This window comes from Carcharodon carcharias, chromosome 1, assembly GCF_017639515.1.
Source record: "Carcharodon carcharias isolate sCarCar2 chromosome 1, sCarCar2.pri, whole genome shotgun sequence".
Taxonomy (NCBI): domain Eukaryota; kingdom Metazoa; phylum Chordata; class Chondrichthyes; order Lamniformes; family Lamnidae; genus Carcharodon; species Carcharodon carcharias.
In genome coordinates, this window is record NC_054467.1 from 77,821,644 (window position 1) to 77,836,528 (window position 14,885).

The 14,885-nt window shown below is 41.3% G+C and overlaps 1 protein-coding gene across 2 annotated transcripts in view; it reads left to right on the forward strand.

Moving 5' to 3' along the window:
* Positions 1 to 14,885, forward strand: part of LOC121277008 (tolloid-like protein 1) — a 427,048-nt gene that overhangs the window by 321,730 nt on the left and 90,433 nt on the right. For both annotated transcript variants that reach the window (XM_041185854.1, XM_041185863.1), the window contains exons 14-16: positions 642 to 837; positions 9,005 to 9,130; positions 11,196 to 11,356. In XM_041185854.1, the coding sequence (XP_041041788.1) occupies positions 642 to 837; positions 9,005 to 9,130; positions 11,196 to 11,356 (483 nt within the window). The remainder of the gene's footprint in view (positions 1 to 641; positions 838 to 9,004; positions 9,131 to 11,195; positions 11,357 to 14,885) is intronic.

The following is a 14,885-nucleotide window of genomic DNA, read 5'->3' on the forward strand; positions in this document are numbered from 1 at the left end:
ATGAGAGATCCATAGCATCCGCTTTGGGCGACATCTGTCACTTGGTCTCAGAGTGTGGTGTGTCTGACCACAGGTTGCCTACTGATTTACATGGACTGTATACTTATTGTGAACATTAGAATATAAGGTAGATTTTGTAACTGGTGTTATCTTTACAATTCTGTATATAATCTGTAACGGTATAGTGGTGGGTGAAGGAATAGTGTAATATAATTCATCTATTCTTGTTTAATAAATTTTTATTCTTTTTTTAAAAGTTTACCAGCGGATTCTGTTCAGTAGCCATGTTTTTAAACAAAAAATTAAAAGTTAGGACCTATCAAGTCAGGTTCAAACCTGGGATCTGACTTGTTCAGTAGTAACATCAGCTGGAATCATAACACCTTCAATAGAAGGGAATTGGATAAATGCTTGAAGAAGAAAATATTCAGGTATATAGGAAGGAGTGGGGTAGTGGGACTATCTGAATTGTTCTTCAAAAAAGATTTGGAGACCTGATGGGCTAAATGGCCTTCTGTGCTGTGCTATTCCAAGATTGAATGAAATCTTTCTTGGTTCATAAATGTTGCTTATTCACTTTAAAGTGAGTTCTGGTTTCCTTGTGCAAAAATGAGTAAAATATTTTCCTTATTCTGTCACAGGTTGAAAGGCATGACAATTGTGCCTATGACTATTTAGAAGTCCGAAATGGCAATAATGAAAATAGTCCTTTAATTGGGCGTTTCTGTGGCTACGACAAACCAGAAGACATCAAATCTACTTCAAATACTCTCTGGATGAAGTTTGTTTCTGATGGAACAGTTAATAAAGCAGGATTTGCAGCAAACTTTTTTAAAGGTATGAATAAGCAAAAATCCAGAATATTGTAAGAGCCAATTAATATAGCCCAGGTACCATTATTAACCACTTTCTCTAATGATATACAGGAAGCAAAAACCAACTGACTCATTGCGACAATAGCTAAGAAATGTAAATATTTCAATCGGCATAACTACTGAGCTTTCTTTGCAGGTAGGCAAGTATATGGTAAACAAATTCTTGAATAGTTACTTGATTAAGGTTTCTGAACAGGCTTATTAAAAATTGTAAATATATATTGTAATGTAATCAAAGGAGACCTGAAGAAAGAGGGCCTTAATTTCCGAGCTTCCCAGTGTCGGATTGTTGGGGGCGGGGTACCCCAGAGATATGCTGGGGAACCCCCCTTCAGAAGTTCACAGGTAAGGTATACATGGCAATTGCCCTGAAGTGCAAACTTCCCCTGGGCAATTGCCCTGCACTGGGAGCCATCCGAAAATGTGATTTAAATTGCAAACTTTGGATGGTTCCGACTGGGTTACACCAATAGTTACCCAGAAGAATTAAAACCACTTCTAACTTCTGGGTAATTATTGCACAGACTCAACCAGACAAGCACGGGACAACCCCAAACACCGACTACCTCTCCCCCCACCCTATGACTACCTCACCCAGGGGACTCCTCCACTCATCCAGGCCCCCCAAGGAGTCTCCCATTACCCCAACCCCTACAGGATTGTCTTCCACTACCTCCCCCCACAGAATTCCCCCCACCTGCATGGGACTCCACCCTCCCCCATCCCCCTCCACCCAACCCCTGCCTCCCCACCTGGAGGCTCTACACCCTCCCTCCATTAGCTCCACCATGCCCATCGTCGGCATGCAGGTGAAGAGCCCAGGTTGCCTTCAGGTTTATCATGACACCTCATCCACGGGCGGGACGAGGTTTCATGAAGTGTTTATAAATTGGATGAAAGTTTTTATTAAACTTCATTGACATGTCCCACCTCATGTGACACTATCACATGAGGGGACGTCTTATTTTTTTTTTCTTTATTTTAATTATTGATAATGAAACTAATCTCCCTGAGGCAGCTCTGTGCCTCAGGGAGATTTCTGCGCTCTTTCATGTACATGCGTGAAAGTGCACAGGCCCCAACTCAGCTTACTCCCCCACCCACACAGGGAGCACTCAGCACTTCTGGGTGCGCATCCCGCTGGGAGAAAATTCTCCCCCTTGACTCCTTTAGTGTCTAGAAATCTATCTATTTCCTTCTTAACTATATTCAGTGACTTGTTGTCCACAACCTCTGTGATAGAGAATTCCATAGGTTCACCACCCTCTGAGTGAAGAAATTTCTTCGAATTTCAGTCCTATATGGCCTGCCCCATATCCTGAGACTGTGACCCCTTGTTCTAGATATCCCAGCCAGGGATAACATCATCCCTGCATCCAGTCTGCTCAGCACTGTCAGAATTTTATACATTTCAATCAGCTCCCCTCTCATTATTCTAAATTCCCGTGAATACAGGCGTAGTTGACCCAATTTGTCCTCATATGACAATCCTGCCATCCCAGGAATCAGTCTGCTGAAACTTCGCTGCACTCCCTCTATGGCAATATATCCTTTCTTGGGTAAGGAGACCAAAACGGCACAAACTACTCCTGGCACAGTCTCACCAAAGCCCTGTACAGCTGCAGTAAGGCATCCTTGCTTCGGTACTCAAATCTTCTTGCAATGAAGGCCAAAACCTCGTTTGCCTTCCTGATTGTTTGCTGCAGCTGCATGCTTGCTTTCAGTGACTTGTGTACAAGGACATCCAGGTCTCTTTGTACACCAACATTTCCCAATCTATCACCATTTAAATAATACTCTGCCATTTTATTTTTCCTACCAAAGCGGGTAACTTCACACTTATCCACATTATATCGCATCTGCTATGTATTTGCCAACTCACTCAGCTTGTCTAAATCACCTTGAAGCCTTGTAACATCCTCCTCACCATTCACATTCCCACCTAGTTTTGTGTCATCAGCAAACTTAGATATATTCCATTTGGTTACCTCATTCAAATCATTGATATATATTGTGAATATCTGGGGCCCAAGCACTGATCCCTGCAGTACCCCATTAGTTACCGCCTGTCAGTCTGAAAAATACCTATTTATTCTTACTCTCTGTTTTCTGTCTGCTAACCAATTCTCAATCCATGCCAATATATTACTCCCAATCCCATGTGCTTTAATTTTACACACTAACCTCTTATGTGAGACTTTATCAAAGGCCTAGATTTTTCCTATGGTGGGCAGGCTAGGCGGAAGCGGGCGGGGGCGGAATAAGGCATGGAGATTGAATGGACATGAAAATAATTAAAGAATCAAATTAAAAATTTATTCAAACATGTCCCCTCATGTGTGTCAAGAGAGTTGGGACATGTTTGTAAATTTTATTTATTTATTTTATAAAAGCTCAGAAAACCTCCTGAAAAACGCAAAGGCTGCTTTGGTTTTTTGCGCCTGCCAACCTTAAGGTTGGATGGGCAGCGTTCTTAAGTGCTTTAATTAATTTCTTCTTGGCCTTAATAGGCCCTTAACATTGCATGGGCACGCAGTCGGCGTGCCTGCCGAGCAAAGTATCACGATGGCGTGCGATGACATCGGGACGCACGCCCATTGTCATCGCGTGTCATTTTACACATCGGCATGTCAGGCCTACCCCTGCAAGCCGACCGGAGGATTCTGCCCAAAGGCTTTCAGAAAATCCCAATACCACCACATCCACTGGTTCTTTCTTATCAATTCTACTAGTTACACCTTCAAAAAGTCCCAGTATGTTTGTCAAACATGATTTCATTTTCACAAATCCATGTTGGCTTTGCCTAATCCCATTGATATTTTCTAAATGTCATGTTATCACATCCTTTATAATAACTTCAGCATTTTCCTTACTACTGATGTTGGGCTAACCAGTCTGTAATTTTGATTTCTCCCTCCCTCCTTTGTTAAATAGTGAGGGTGTATTTTCCACCCTCCAATCTGCTGGGGCTGTTCCAGAATCTATAGAATTTTGGAAGATGACAAAAATCTTGTCATCCACAAGATGATCCACTATTTCCATGACCACCTCCTTTAGTACCCTGGGATGTAGATTATCAGGCCCTTGGGATTTGTTGGCTTTCAGTCCCATTAATTTTCCCAGCAGTATTTTTTTAGTAATTCTGATTTCCTTCAATTCCTCTTTCTCACTAGACCCTTGATTCCCTAGTATTTCTGGGAAGTTATTTGTGTTGTCTTCTGTGAATACAGAACTGAAGCTGTTGTTTAATTGCCCTGCCTTTTCCTTGTTCTCTACTTAAATTCTCCCATTTTGGACTGTAGGGGACCGACAATTGTCTTCACTAATCTTTTTCCTTTTACGTACTTATAGAAGCTTCACAGTCCATTTTTATGTTCCTTGGAAGTTAATTCTCATACCCTATTTCTCCCCTCTTAATCAATCTCTTTGCACCCTTTTGCTGAATTTTAAACTGCTCCCATACCTCGGGCTTGCTACTTTTTCTAGCAACTTTATATGACTCCTCTTTGGATCTAATACTATCCTTAATTTCTTTTGTTGGCCATGGTTGGGCCACTTTTCCTGTTCTGCTCTTGCGTCAAAAAGGAAGGTATAACTGTTGCAATGCCTGCATACTTAAGACGCCAGGTGTAGTAAAAGAAGACGCAAAGTAAAGCTTATCACAGAATAATGCAAACAATGTGGCTGTAATTCCTGTTCCAGCTAAGGTAAACTTGGGCCCTGACCTTGGGATTGAAAGACAACATGCTCTACAATAACCACTAAACAGCACCAATGATTTGAATGTTGCATGGTCCATCACCACACTCACTAAGAATAGGCTCGGAGTATTGAAGCTCATTTTATGTTGATCCGCTAAGCTGCCCAGGAATGGCTTATACTATTGATATGAGTTATATTCAAACTTAGATTCCAGAGGTGAATCTCAAAGTGCTACCCAGCCCATAATGAACAAAGAAACTGTGATGAATTCTACCATATCTTGGAATTGTCATGTATTAGAATCCTTTTCAAGGTACTTAATAAGCCCCTGTTAACAATCATTTTAAATTAAAACAATCCACTGTTATGCTGAGGTAGCTGATTTCTGTTGGGCAGTAAAGGGATTGCTGTAATTAGCCTCAGCAACCTTGTGATTGGGAATGATGAGGACAGGTTTGAGCTAAAGTGCAATCCCTCTGTTGTCATGATCTGTGAATTCACACTGCTAAATTGGTACACAAACAATTCCCACCAGAACAAGTTACTAGATAGTTGCAGAGATAATGAAACAATAAAAACAAAAACAAGTCACTGGTGGGAGTTGTGTACAGGCCCCCTAACAGTAACCACATGTTTGGGTGGAACATAAAGGAAGAAATAATTGGAGCCTGTCAGAAAGGCACGGCAATAATCATGGGAGATTTAAATTTACAGATTGACTGGAAAAGTCAGATGGGCAAAGATAGCCTAGGAGAAGAGTTCATTGAATGTTTTCAGGATAGTTCCTTAGAACAGCATATTCTGAAGCCAACCAGAGAGCAGGCTATTCTAGACATGGTATTGTGCAATGAGATGGGAGTAATTAATGATCTCATAGTGAAGGTGCTCATAGGGAGCAGCGACCACAATATGATTAAATTTTATATTCAGTTTGAGGGAGAGAGGAGGGGGTCTGAGACTAAGTTTTTAAACTTAAATAAAGGCAATTAGGAGGGCATGAAAGCTGAGCTGGCTAAAGTGAATTGGCTAATTAGTTTGAGGGATAGGTCAATAGAGATGCAGTGGCTAATATTTAAGGGGATGGACAGAATGCGCAGAATAGATATGTTCCAACAAGTAAGAAGAAGTTCAAGGGATGGATACACTGTCCATGGTTCACCAGAAAGGTTAAAGATAGTATCAAATTTAAAAGAGAAAGGATATAATTGTGCAAAGACAGGTGGCAGGTCAGAAGATTGGACAGAATATAAGGAACAGCAAAGAATGACTAAAAGACTAATAAGGAGGGAAAATATGAGAGAAAGCTAGCCAGAAATATAAAAAAGATAGCAAGAGTTTTTATAAATATTTTAAAAAGCAAGTTAACAAACTGAGTGATCGTCCTTCAGAAAGTGAGTCTGGAGAATTGATATTGGATAACAAAGAGATGGCAGATGAATTGAACAGATATTCTTGCATCAGTTTTCACTATAGAGGATACAAGTAACATCCCAGAAGCAGCTATAAACCAGGAAATGGAAGGGAGGAAGGAAGTCAGGAAAATTACAATCGCCAGAGAAGTAGTACTAAGTAAATTGTAGGAGCTGTGGGCTGACAAGAGCCCGGGTCCTGATGGACTTCATCCTAGGGTCTTAGTAGAAGTGTCTAGTGAGATAGTTGATGCATTGGTTTTAATTTTCCAAAACTCCCTAGATTCAGGGAAGGTCTCATTTAGATTGGAAGATAGCAAATGGAACTCCATTATTCAAAAAGGGAGGGAGACAGAAAGCTGGAAACTACAGGGCCAGTTAGCTTAATATCTGTCGTAGGGAAAATGTTAGAAGCTATTATTAAAGAAGTTATAGCAGGGCACTTGGATAAGTGCAAGGTCATCAGGCAGAGTCAATATGGTTTTGTGAAAGGGAAATCGTGTTTAACCAACTTATTGAAGTTCTTTGAGGAAGTAACATGTACTGTGGATAAAAGGTGGATGTACGTACTTAGCATTCCAGAAGGCATTTGATAAAGTGCCACGTCAAAGTATATTGTGGAAAATAAAAGCTCACAGTATAGGAGGTAACATATTGACACGGATAAAAGATTGGCTGGCCAACAGGAAGCAGAGAGTAGGCATAAATGGGTCTTTTTTAAGTTGGCAATATGTAACAAGTGGTGTACCGCAGGGATCAGTGCTGGGACTGCAGCTGTTTATAATTTATATAAATGACTTGGGTGAAGGGATTGAATGGGCGGTTGCCAAATTTGCTGATGACACCAAGATAAGTAGGAAAGTAAGTTGTGAAGAGGACATAAGGAGGCTACTAAAAGATATAAATAGGTTAAGTGCGTGGGAAAATATCTGGCAAATGGAGTATAATGTGGGGAAATGTGAAATTGTCCATTTTGGCAGGAAGAATAAAAGAGAAACATATTATCTAAATGGTAACAAATTGCAGTGGTTGGAGGTGCAAAAGGATCTGGGGGAGAATTTTCTCCCGGTCAGGCGGGCCGGTTGGGAGCAGGTGTGGAGCTGATAGCTGCCCACGATTGGCTGCGTGCCGCCATTTAATGTGGGTGGGCCAATTAAGGCCCGCCCAGCGAGATGCGCAGCGCTACCTGTGTGAGCAGGGGGAGGAAGGAGAACTGGGGCCTGCGCTCTTTCGTGCATGTGCGTAAAAGAGCGCAGAAATCTCCCTGAGGCAGCTCCGTGCCTCAGGAAGATTAAGTTCATATTTAAAATTTGAAATAAAGAAAGATAACAATTAATCAGACATGTCCCCTTATGTGACAGTGTCACATGAGCTGGGACATGTTTATGAAGTGAGCAAAATTTATTTATTAATTTAATAAAACCTTCATGAAATCTCATCCCACCCGTGGATGTGCGGTGACGTTGGGACACACGCAATGTCACCGCGTGTCGTTTAATGCGTTGACATACAGGCCTGATCCCGCACGCTGACGTGAAAATTCTCTCCCTGTGTGTCCTAGTGTATGAATCACAAAAGGCAGGTACAGCAAGTAATTAGGAAAGCTAATAGAATGTTGTCACTTATTGCAAGGGGAATTGAATACAAAATTAGGGAGGCTATGCTGCAGTTGTAAAGGGCACTAGTGAAACCCCATTTGGACTACTGTGTACAGTATTGGTCATCTTATTTAAGGAAGGATGTAAATGCATTGGTAGTAGTTCAGAGAATAATACCTGGAATGGTTGGGTTGTCTTATGAGGAAAGGTTGGACAGACTAGACTTGTGTCCACTGGAATTTAGAAGAGTAAGATGTGACTTGATGAAACACATAGGGTAGAATTTTCTGCTTGATGTGGGGGGTGGGGGTGGGGGGGGGGGGGGGGGGGGTGTGGGGGGGGTGGGGGGCAGGGGGTGGTGGTGGTAGGCTTTAAGGAATATCTTAAAGAAGGGAAATGATGTAAAGCGGCTGAGAGATATGTGGAGCGTATTCCATAGCTTGGGACCTGGGTAACTGAATGCATGGCCACCAATGATGGAGTGAAGAAAACTGGGGATGCACAAGAGGTCATAATTAGGGGAGTGCAGAAATCTTGGAGGTTTGTGAGGCTGGAGGAGATTACAGAGATGACAAGTGGCAAGGCAATGGAGAGATTTGAAAATAAGAATAAGAATTTTAAAATGAATAGCAGTCAATTTTGCACTTCACAGAAGAGAAAATTGACCTCAATTAATCTGTTAAGATGATGTTACTTTTTGCTTTCAAGTTACTTAGAACATCAATTATTGTGGTATCAATTGATTTTGTAACAGACTTGTTTAGCAACCTCCCAGACATGATCTCCTTCAATAATCCCAATCACCTCTAAAGGTCAGTCTTCTGATGTTTGCAAGCTGTACTCCAAATAACTGCAATTCTCTATTAGGTTACTTCTTTAGTTTGCAACTGTTATCAAATTGTAGTGAAATATATATTTTCTTAATTAGTTTAATCCACTGAGAAAACCTTTTCATTTTTTATCCTTTGACCTAACTTGTCTTGTCAACAACTTACATTCATACCTGGTCTACTCCTGATAATTCAAAGACATTTTTTGCACTAAATTGTCCAATAATTCGAATTAACCGTTATCAAATTAAGAAAAGCAACTGTACTGCCTTTAACATTAAAAAATCCAAGATTTTTGACAGACGTTGCTTTTTCATAAGCCTAAGTATTATAATTCACCAGAAGAGGCCGTCCTTTCTTGTCTCTTTCCAATGACATTGAGTGCCAACTGGCTAATCTGCTCTGGGCATTATCTCAGCCAAACCAATCTTATTCTCATCTGAATGCATACCCCTATTGCAGTTCTAACTGAGATGGGCTAAGTCAGTATGAGAGTATTAAAGCTGGTATCAACCACCCCATCCAAAAATATCAGACATAGAAAGGTAAGCTACTAACATTTTTTTTTCATTTCTTTGCTATCTCCACAGAGGAGGATGAATGTGCCAGACATGACAATGGAGGTTGTGAGCAGCAATGTGTGAACACTTTGGGCAGTTATAAGTGTACCTGTGATCCAGGGTATGAACTTGCAGCAGACAAGAAAAGTTGTGAAGGTAAAAGTTTCAAAATAAGGCTATAAAATAACTTAATGAGGGTTCTAATTTTCATACCACAGATAGACAGAGCAGACACCCATTAGGGTACTGAAATACCTGAGCCCCAGGGAAAAGATTGTTTAATTGAGATTTCTGGCTCTCTGACCTATGCTGTCAATTGCACAATGTTTATTTAAACAAGATAAAGAACTTTCAAGTGTTTGCAATTTCTGTAATTGACACTTTAAAGGGACTGGATGATTGACCCTTTTATTGGCCTGTAGTAAAAAGGAGTTTTTTTTTTCAAAGAAAGTGGAAATGGGGGACATAAGGAGTCATAGCGGGTGGGTTGGAGGGACATACCTTGGCATAGGGGAGCGTGAGGGACCACAGGGGGTGGATGGAGGGCATGAGGAGGCATGGATAAGACAGGGGAATGCGTTTGAGGTGAGGGTATGTGAAGGTTGAGGTCTTTCTGTTTTTATTATAACTTGGACAAAGTCCCCCGATATGAAGCTGTTAAACAGCCCCGCTTGGTATCTGGCAGCCCTTGTGTCTGCCTCCGAAATTTTATCTCGCGTTGGCTGGCCCAGTTGCAGCCCGCACCCACCTCCCAGGAATGAAAAATATATGTGGGCATTTTCTCCCGAGACAGGAGGGCTGAATCAGAAAATATCTTGACTCCCGCTACCTGCCTCAAGAATGAAAATTCAGCCCATCATCTGAGGTAGAAGCTTCCTCCTCAGAAGGTAGTAAGAATTGGCAGAACATCTGCTTCTTGGATCTGTAACTACCCTCTGCTGATAATAGAATGCCATTCCTGGCAACTATAGAGAAATTATGAGCCAAAATATTTTGCTCAGCACACTAAAGGATCACTCAAACATTAATCTTTATATGTTTATTTCCCTGTATTCCCATGTAAGCAAAAGATTGATCAGTTTAATTTTAACCAGTTCTAATTTTTATGCCAGTTATCTCCCCTTAAGAAGAGGCCAAGTGGCAGAATGTGTAGTGTCCTTGCCTCTGAGCCAGAAGCTTTGGTTTGATTCCCAGTCCAAGACTTGATGGCCATGGAAGGTGTATTCATAACGGGGCCAAAACATTGATTATCAACTTGTAAATCCTTCCATTACGCCTATGCAGGCAGTAAGAGTAGGAGAGCCTCCTGATCAGCCATGCTTAATGTGGAATGGCGCACCTCAAGCTGTAGCCTCTGTTGACAGGCTGGCAACCTGTTCCAGGAAAAAATAGCCATTGCAACAGAGAGAGAGACATATACTTTGTCTGCCTCATGTGTCACTAGACATGAGAAAGCCTTAGATTTAGAGGCTATCTCCCCTTAAACCCTTCTGTCCTGAAGGCATTTTCTGATGGTGAGATAGAGGATAATTTTTGTGAAGCGCTGTGCCTCTGCCTGTGTTTGACGTTGTGGTGGTAATGCAGGACTGCACAGACTATATCTCATGATTTACCCAGATGGCCACTGTTTACATGTGATCCTGAACAGAGGGTATTGGTAAGCAGTTCCATCATAGAGCATCACAGCTAATTGCTACAAACGCTGCTACACTTTGAGCAACAGTCATTGGAGAGTAACCCGGCCCACTGGTTTCTACTCCATCCTTTCCTAGGAATGTTCAGAAAAACTAAAATACCTCTATTACTGCCCCAGATTATATCAGTTAATCCACTATGGACTGAATCTGGCATCTTCACAATCTATTTGACTTGGTACCGTACCAAGTACTTCATTTATTTCAAAGATTCACAACTGAAGGAGGCCATTCCACCCATCATGTCTATGCAGGCTCTTTACTAGACCAATCCAAAACTAGTCCCATTGGAGTTCTCCTATGCACAGAAGCATTTAAGATATCAAAGCCATGATCAAATTATCACATGAAATCATGATGAATTGTGTCAACGATAATTTGTACTGCACAATCATTTCATCATTAGTGATATGCTACTCAGCCGTTTGAATACATGTCTGATATTTCAGATTAGCTGTTATATTTATACTGATTCTGTTATATAGAAACTCAGATTTATAAAGTAAATTTAACATTTTTAATTTTAGCTGCCTGTGGAGGACTCTTGTCAAAGCTAAATGGAACGATCACCACACCAGGCTGGCCTAAAGAATATCCTCCTAATAAGAACTGTGTTTGGCAAGTTGTGGCTCCTACCCAATACAGAATTTCAATGCAGTTTGAATTTTTTGAATTAGAAGGCAATGATGTAAGTAGCTCAAATACTGCCAAATCACAAAATGAAAATTCCTAATTTTAGCTAAATCTAAAGTACATAGACTTGAGCTGATAAAGCAGTTTTATTTTAAATATACATAAAGTACATTGCAGCATGTGCTTATGAAACATCATCAAAGATAATATTTTCTGATATGCAACTTGAGTGTAATATAATAGATTGTATACTAGTATAAAATGTGAAATGACGACAACTAGGTAACCAATTGTTTACTTCACTGTTTGTGAAATTTGTTAACTGGACTCAGATTTATCAGTTAAGCAAATGAGCTTATGGAAACTTGGCACAAACAGTACACATCTCCTGAGTATGTCTGAAACCTGCATCTATTTCAGGCAGTATTCAGGAAAATCCAGGCCTGTGAGTTTGGATCCTCCACTTTTGTTAAGAATCTTGGTGCTGATCAAATATATTGCTATTTAACTAGCTATTAAATGCCTACTAGCATTATAGATCAATAGGAGTAATAGTAGAAAAAACTGTTTGCAGGAATTGCACATTTGTAGTCCTGGGCCAGTGAGAGAGAGAGTCCTGTGGTCTTCCTATGACTGGTCTTTGATTTAACGTAGGCAGTTAAATTGTAATAAACGTGGAAGGCAGGACTAGTTTCTTGTAAGAAACAGTAAACTTTGGCTCCAAATGAAGCTACATGCTTGGTCCAAGACCAAGGCTAAAAAGCTCTGCCCCTAAGATTCCCTGTGTTTAGGGCTGATTTGTTTTTAAAATCACATGATCCCCATAACAATAAGAAATGGTTTAGTTTATAATCATTACATTCCTGCACCTTTAATTTTACTTATTACTACATCTTACTTACAAAAAGGTCTTAACCCATATTATATACATTTATGTACAGTTCATGCCATTACAAATTTAGTCTTTGAGGAGATTTTTGGATTTGGGTAGAACGATGTGACACGACAACTGGAGGTTCTTCTACTGGATTAACTTGCACAGGAACTGCAGCATCAGGGACATCCCTAGACAGTGGCAATTCAGAATTATTCACTTTAACAGAGACATCAGGGGGAGAATTATCTACTTGTCGGGCGGACTGGTCGGGAGCGGAAGTGGGAGGGTGCGGAGCCAATTGCCACCTGCGATTGGCTGCGCACCGCCATTTTATGTGGGCGGACCAATTAAGGCCCGCCCAGCATTACAAGCTCCCTGTTGCACTCAGCGCTGCCTGTGCAGGCGGGGAGAGGAGGGAGAGTTCATGCCTCAGGGAGATTAAGTGCAGTTGTAAAGTTGTAAAATCTTTAAAAAGTTGGACAGACAGCTTTCTCAATTGGGTTAATTGTTTTATTAATGGCCTTAACAGGCCTTTGACAGTTCGGTGGGTGCGCAGCTGAACGGAAGATCAGAATGATGCGCGGTGACATTGGGACATAGGCCCGACGTCACCGCACGTCATCTTATGCATCAACATGCGGGACCCACTGTCGCATGCCGAACAGAAGATTCTGCCCCAGGTATGACATTCTTTGTCGGTCTGGTGCCTCAGGGACCGAAGTTTCAACATCAATTTCACGTGGATTAACTGTTGTTGGAAGGTTTCTCGACTTATGAGATGATCCACATGTTTCCTAACAATCCTGTTTTCCACTTTGACTTGATAAGGTAAAGGTCCTGTTTCAAAGATCTCAGTCCAGTTGCAAAATTTCGTACAAAATAGGCCTCTCCCGCAGTAAACTCTCGAACATTACTGTGAAGGTCATGATTCACTTTCTGACTACCCTGGTTTTTCTCCACCTTTCCCTCTAAATACTGAACTCAATCATGTATGAAGTTGGTGCTTCATTAACAATTCTGAAGGTGTTAAACCAGTGGTCACATGAAGAGTTGTGTGATAGCTGAACAGAAATCTAGAAATTTGTGTTTTTAATGTTCCTTCTGTTAGTTTCTTCATGCCTGTTTTAAAGGTTTGTACTGATCTTTCTGCTAACTCATTGGACAAGGGATCTGGTGCTGTTCTTATGTGTTTAATCCCATTTAGGTTCATGAATCTTTGGAATTCAGTGCTAGTGAAAGCCATACCATTATTTGACACAATAACTTCAGGTAAACCAAGAACACTGAAACTTTGGAGCAGTTTTTCAATGGTTGCAGGCGAAGTGGGTGATCTCACTTCAAACACACCCAACCATTTGGAATGTGCGTCGATAATCACAAGAAACATGGTTCCTAGAAGTGGACCTTTATAGTCTATGTGTAGTCTAACTCAGGGTCACCCAGGCCACTCCCACAGATGTAGTGGAGCTGAAAAGGGCAACTACTGTTGTTGCTGACACAGGAGACAGTGCTTCACCATGTTTTCTATATCACTATCTATACCTGGCCGGCCACCAGATATAACTCTGTGTGAGCATCTTCATTTTAGAAATATCAGGTTGCGCATTATGAATTTCTTCCAAGAATTGTTCTCTTGCATAGTCACAATGACTCTTGCTCCCCATAACAAGATACTATCTTTACAACTCCGTTCAGATCTACGTACAAAGGACGGTTTTAATTCTTCTGGGACTTGTGCATTTGACCATCGTTGTAATACTTGTGCACGGACTCTTGCTAAAGTTGGATCCCAATGTGTCCAATTCTTTATCTGTCTCACACAGACTGGTGAGGAGTCCAGGAAATTCAATGCAAGTACCACCTCTTGAGGTACTGGTACATGTGTAATACTATCGGGCAAAGGGAGATGACTGAGGATGTCTGCATTTGCTTTATGCATACCCTGCTGGTGCATATAAGTGTACTCATATACTGACAAAATTAAAGCCTACCTTTGAATTGTAGCAAAGGCTATTGGTGGGATTGCCTTATCTTCACTAAACAACCCTAACATTGGTTTGTGATCTGACACTATGGTGGAGTCTTGACCGTGCAAATATGGATGGAACTTCTTTACTCCAAATATGATAGATGAGCCCTCTTTTTCAATCTGTGAGTAACCTTTCTCGGCTGCAGAAAGGGTTCTGGATAAATATCCTGTCGGTCTTTCAGATCCATCCTCCATTTTGTGTGACAATACTGCTCCCACTCCGTAGGGAGATGCATCATAAGTGAGCATCAATCCCTTAGACGGGTCACAGTGCACTAGCAGACACAATGAGTGTAAAAGCTCCTTAACTCTTGTGAAGTCTTCTCCTTGCTGCCCCTTCCAGGACCATCTGTGGTTCTTCTTCAATGATAAGTAAGTGTAAAGGGGCTAACACTGTAGATAGATTAGGCAAGAATCGACCGTAATAGTTTACTGTGCCCAAAAAAGACTTAGGCCAGAATTTTTCCGTCAGCGAGTTGGGGGTGGGGTCCCCTCGCTGACGTGAAAATGACGCGGGATGATGTTGGGAGGAACCCCTGATGTCATCCCGTCCCATTTAAATATTCAGGAGGGCGGGTGGATAGGAAAATCAGCTGTCCACCTTCCGACCTCTCAGTGGCCAATTGAGGCCATTGACAGGATAATTAACCCAATTAAAGGCCCTGCCCGTCCAACCTT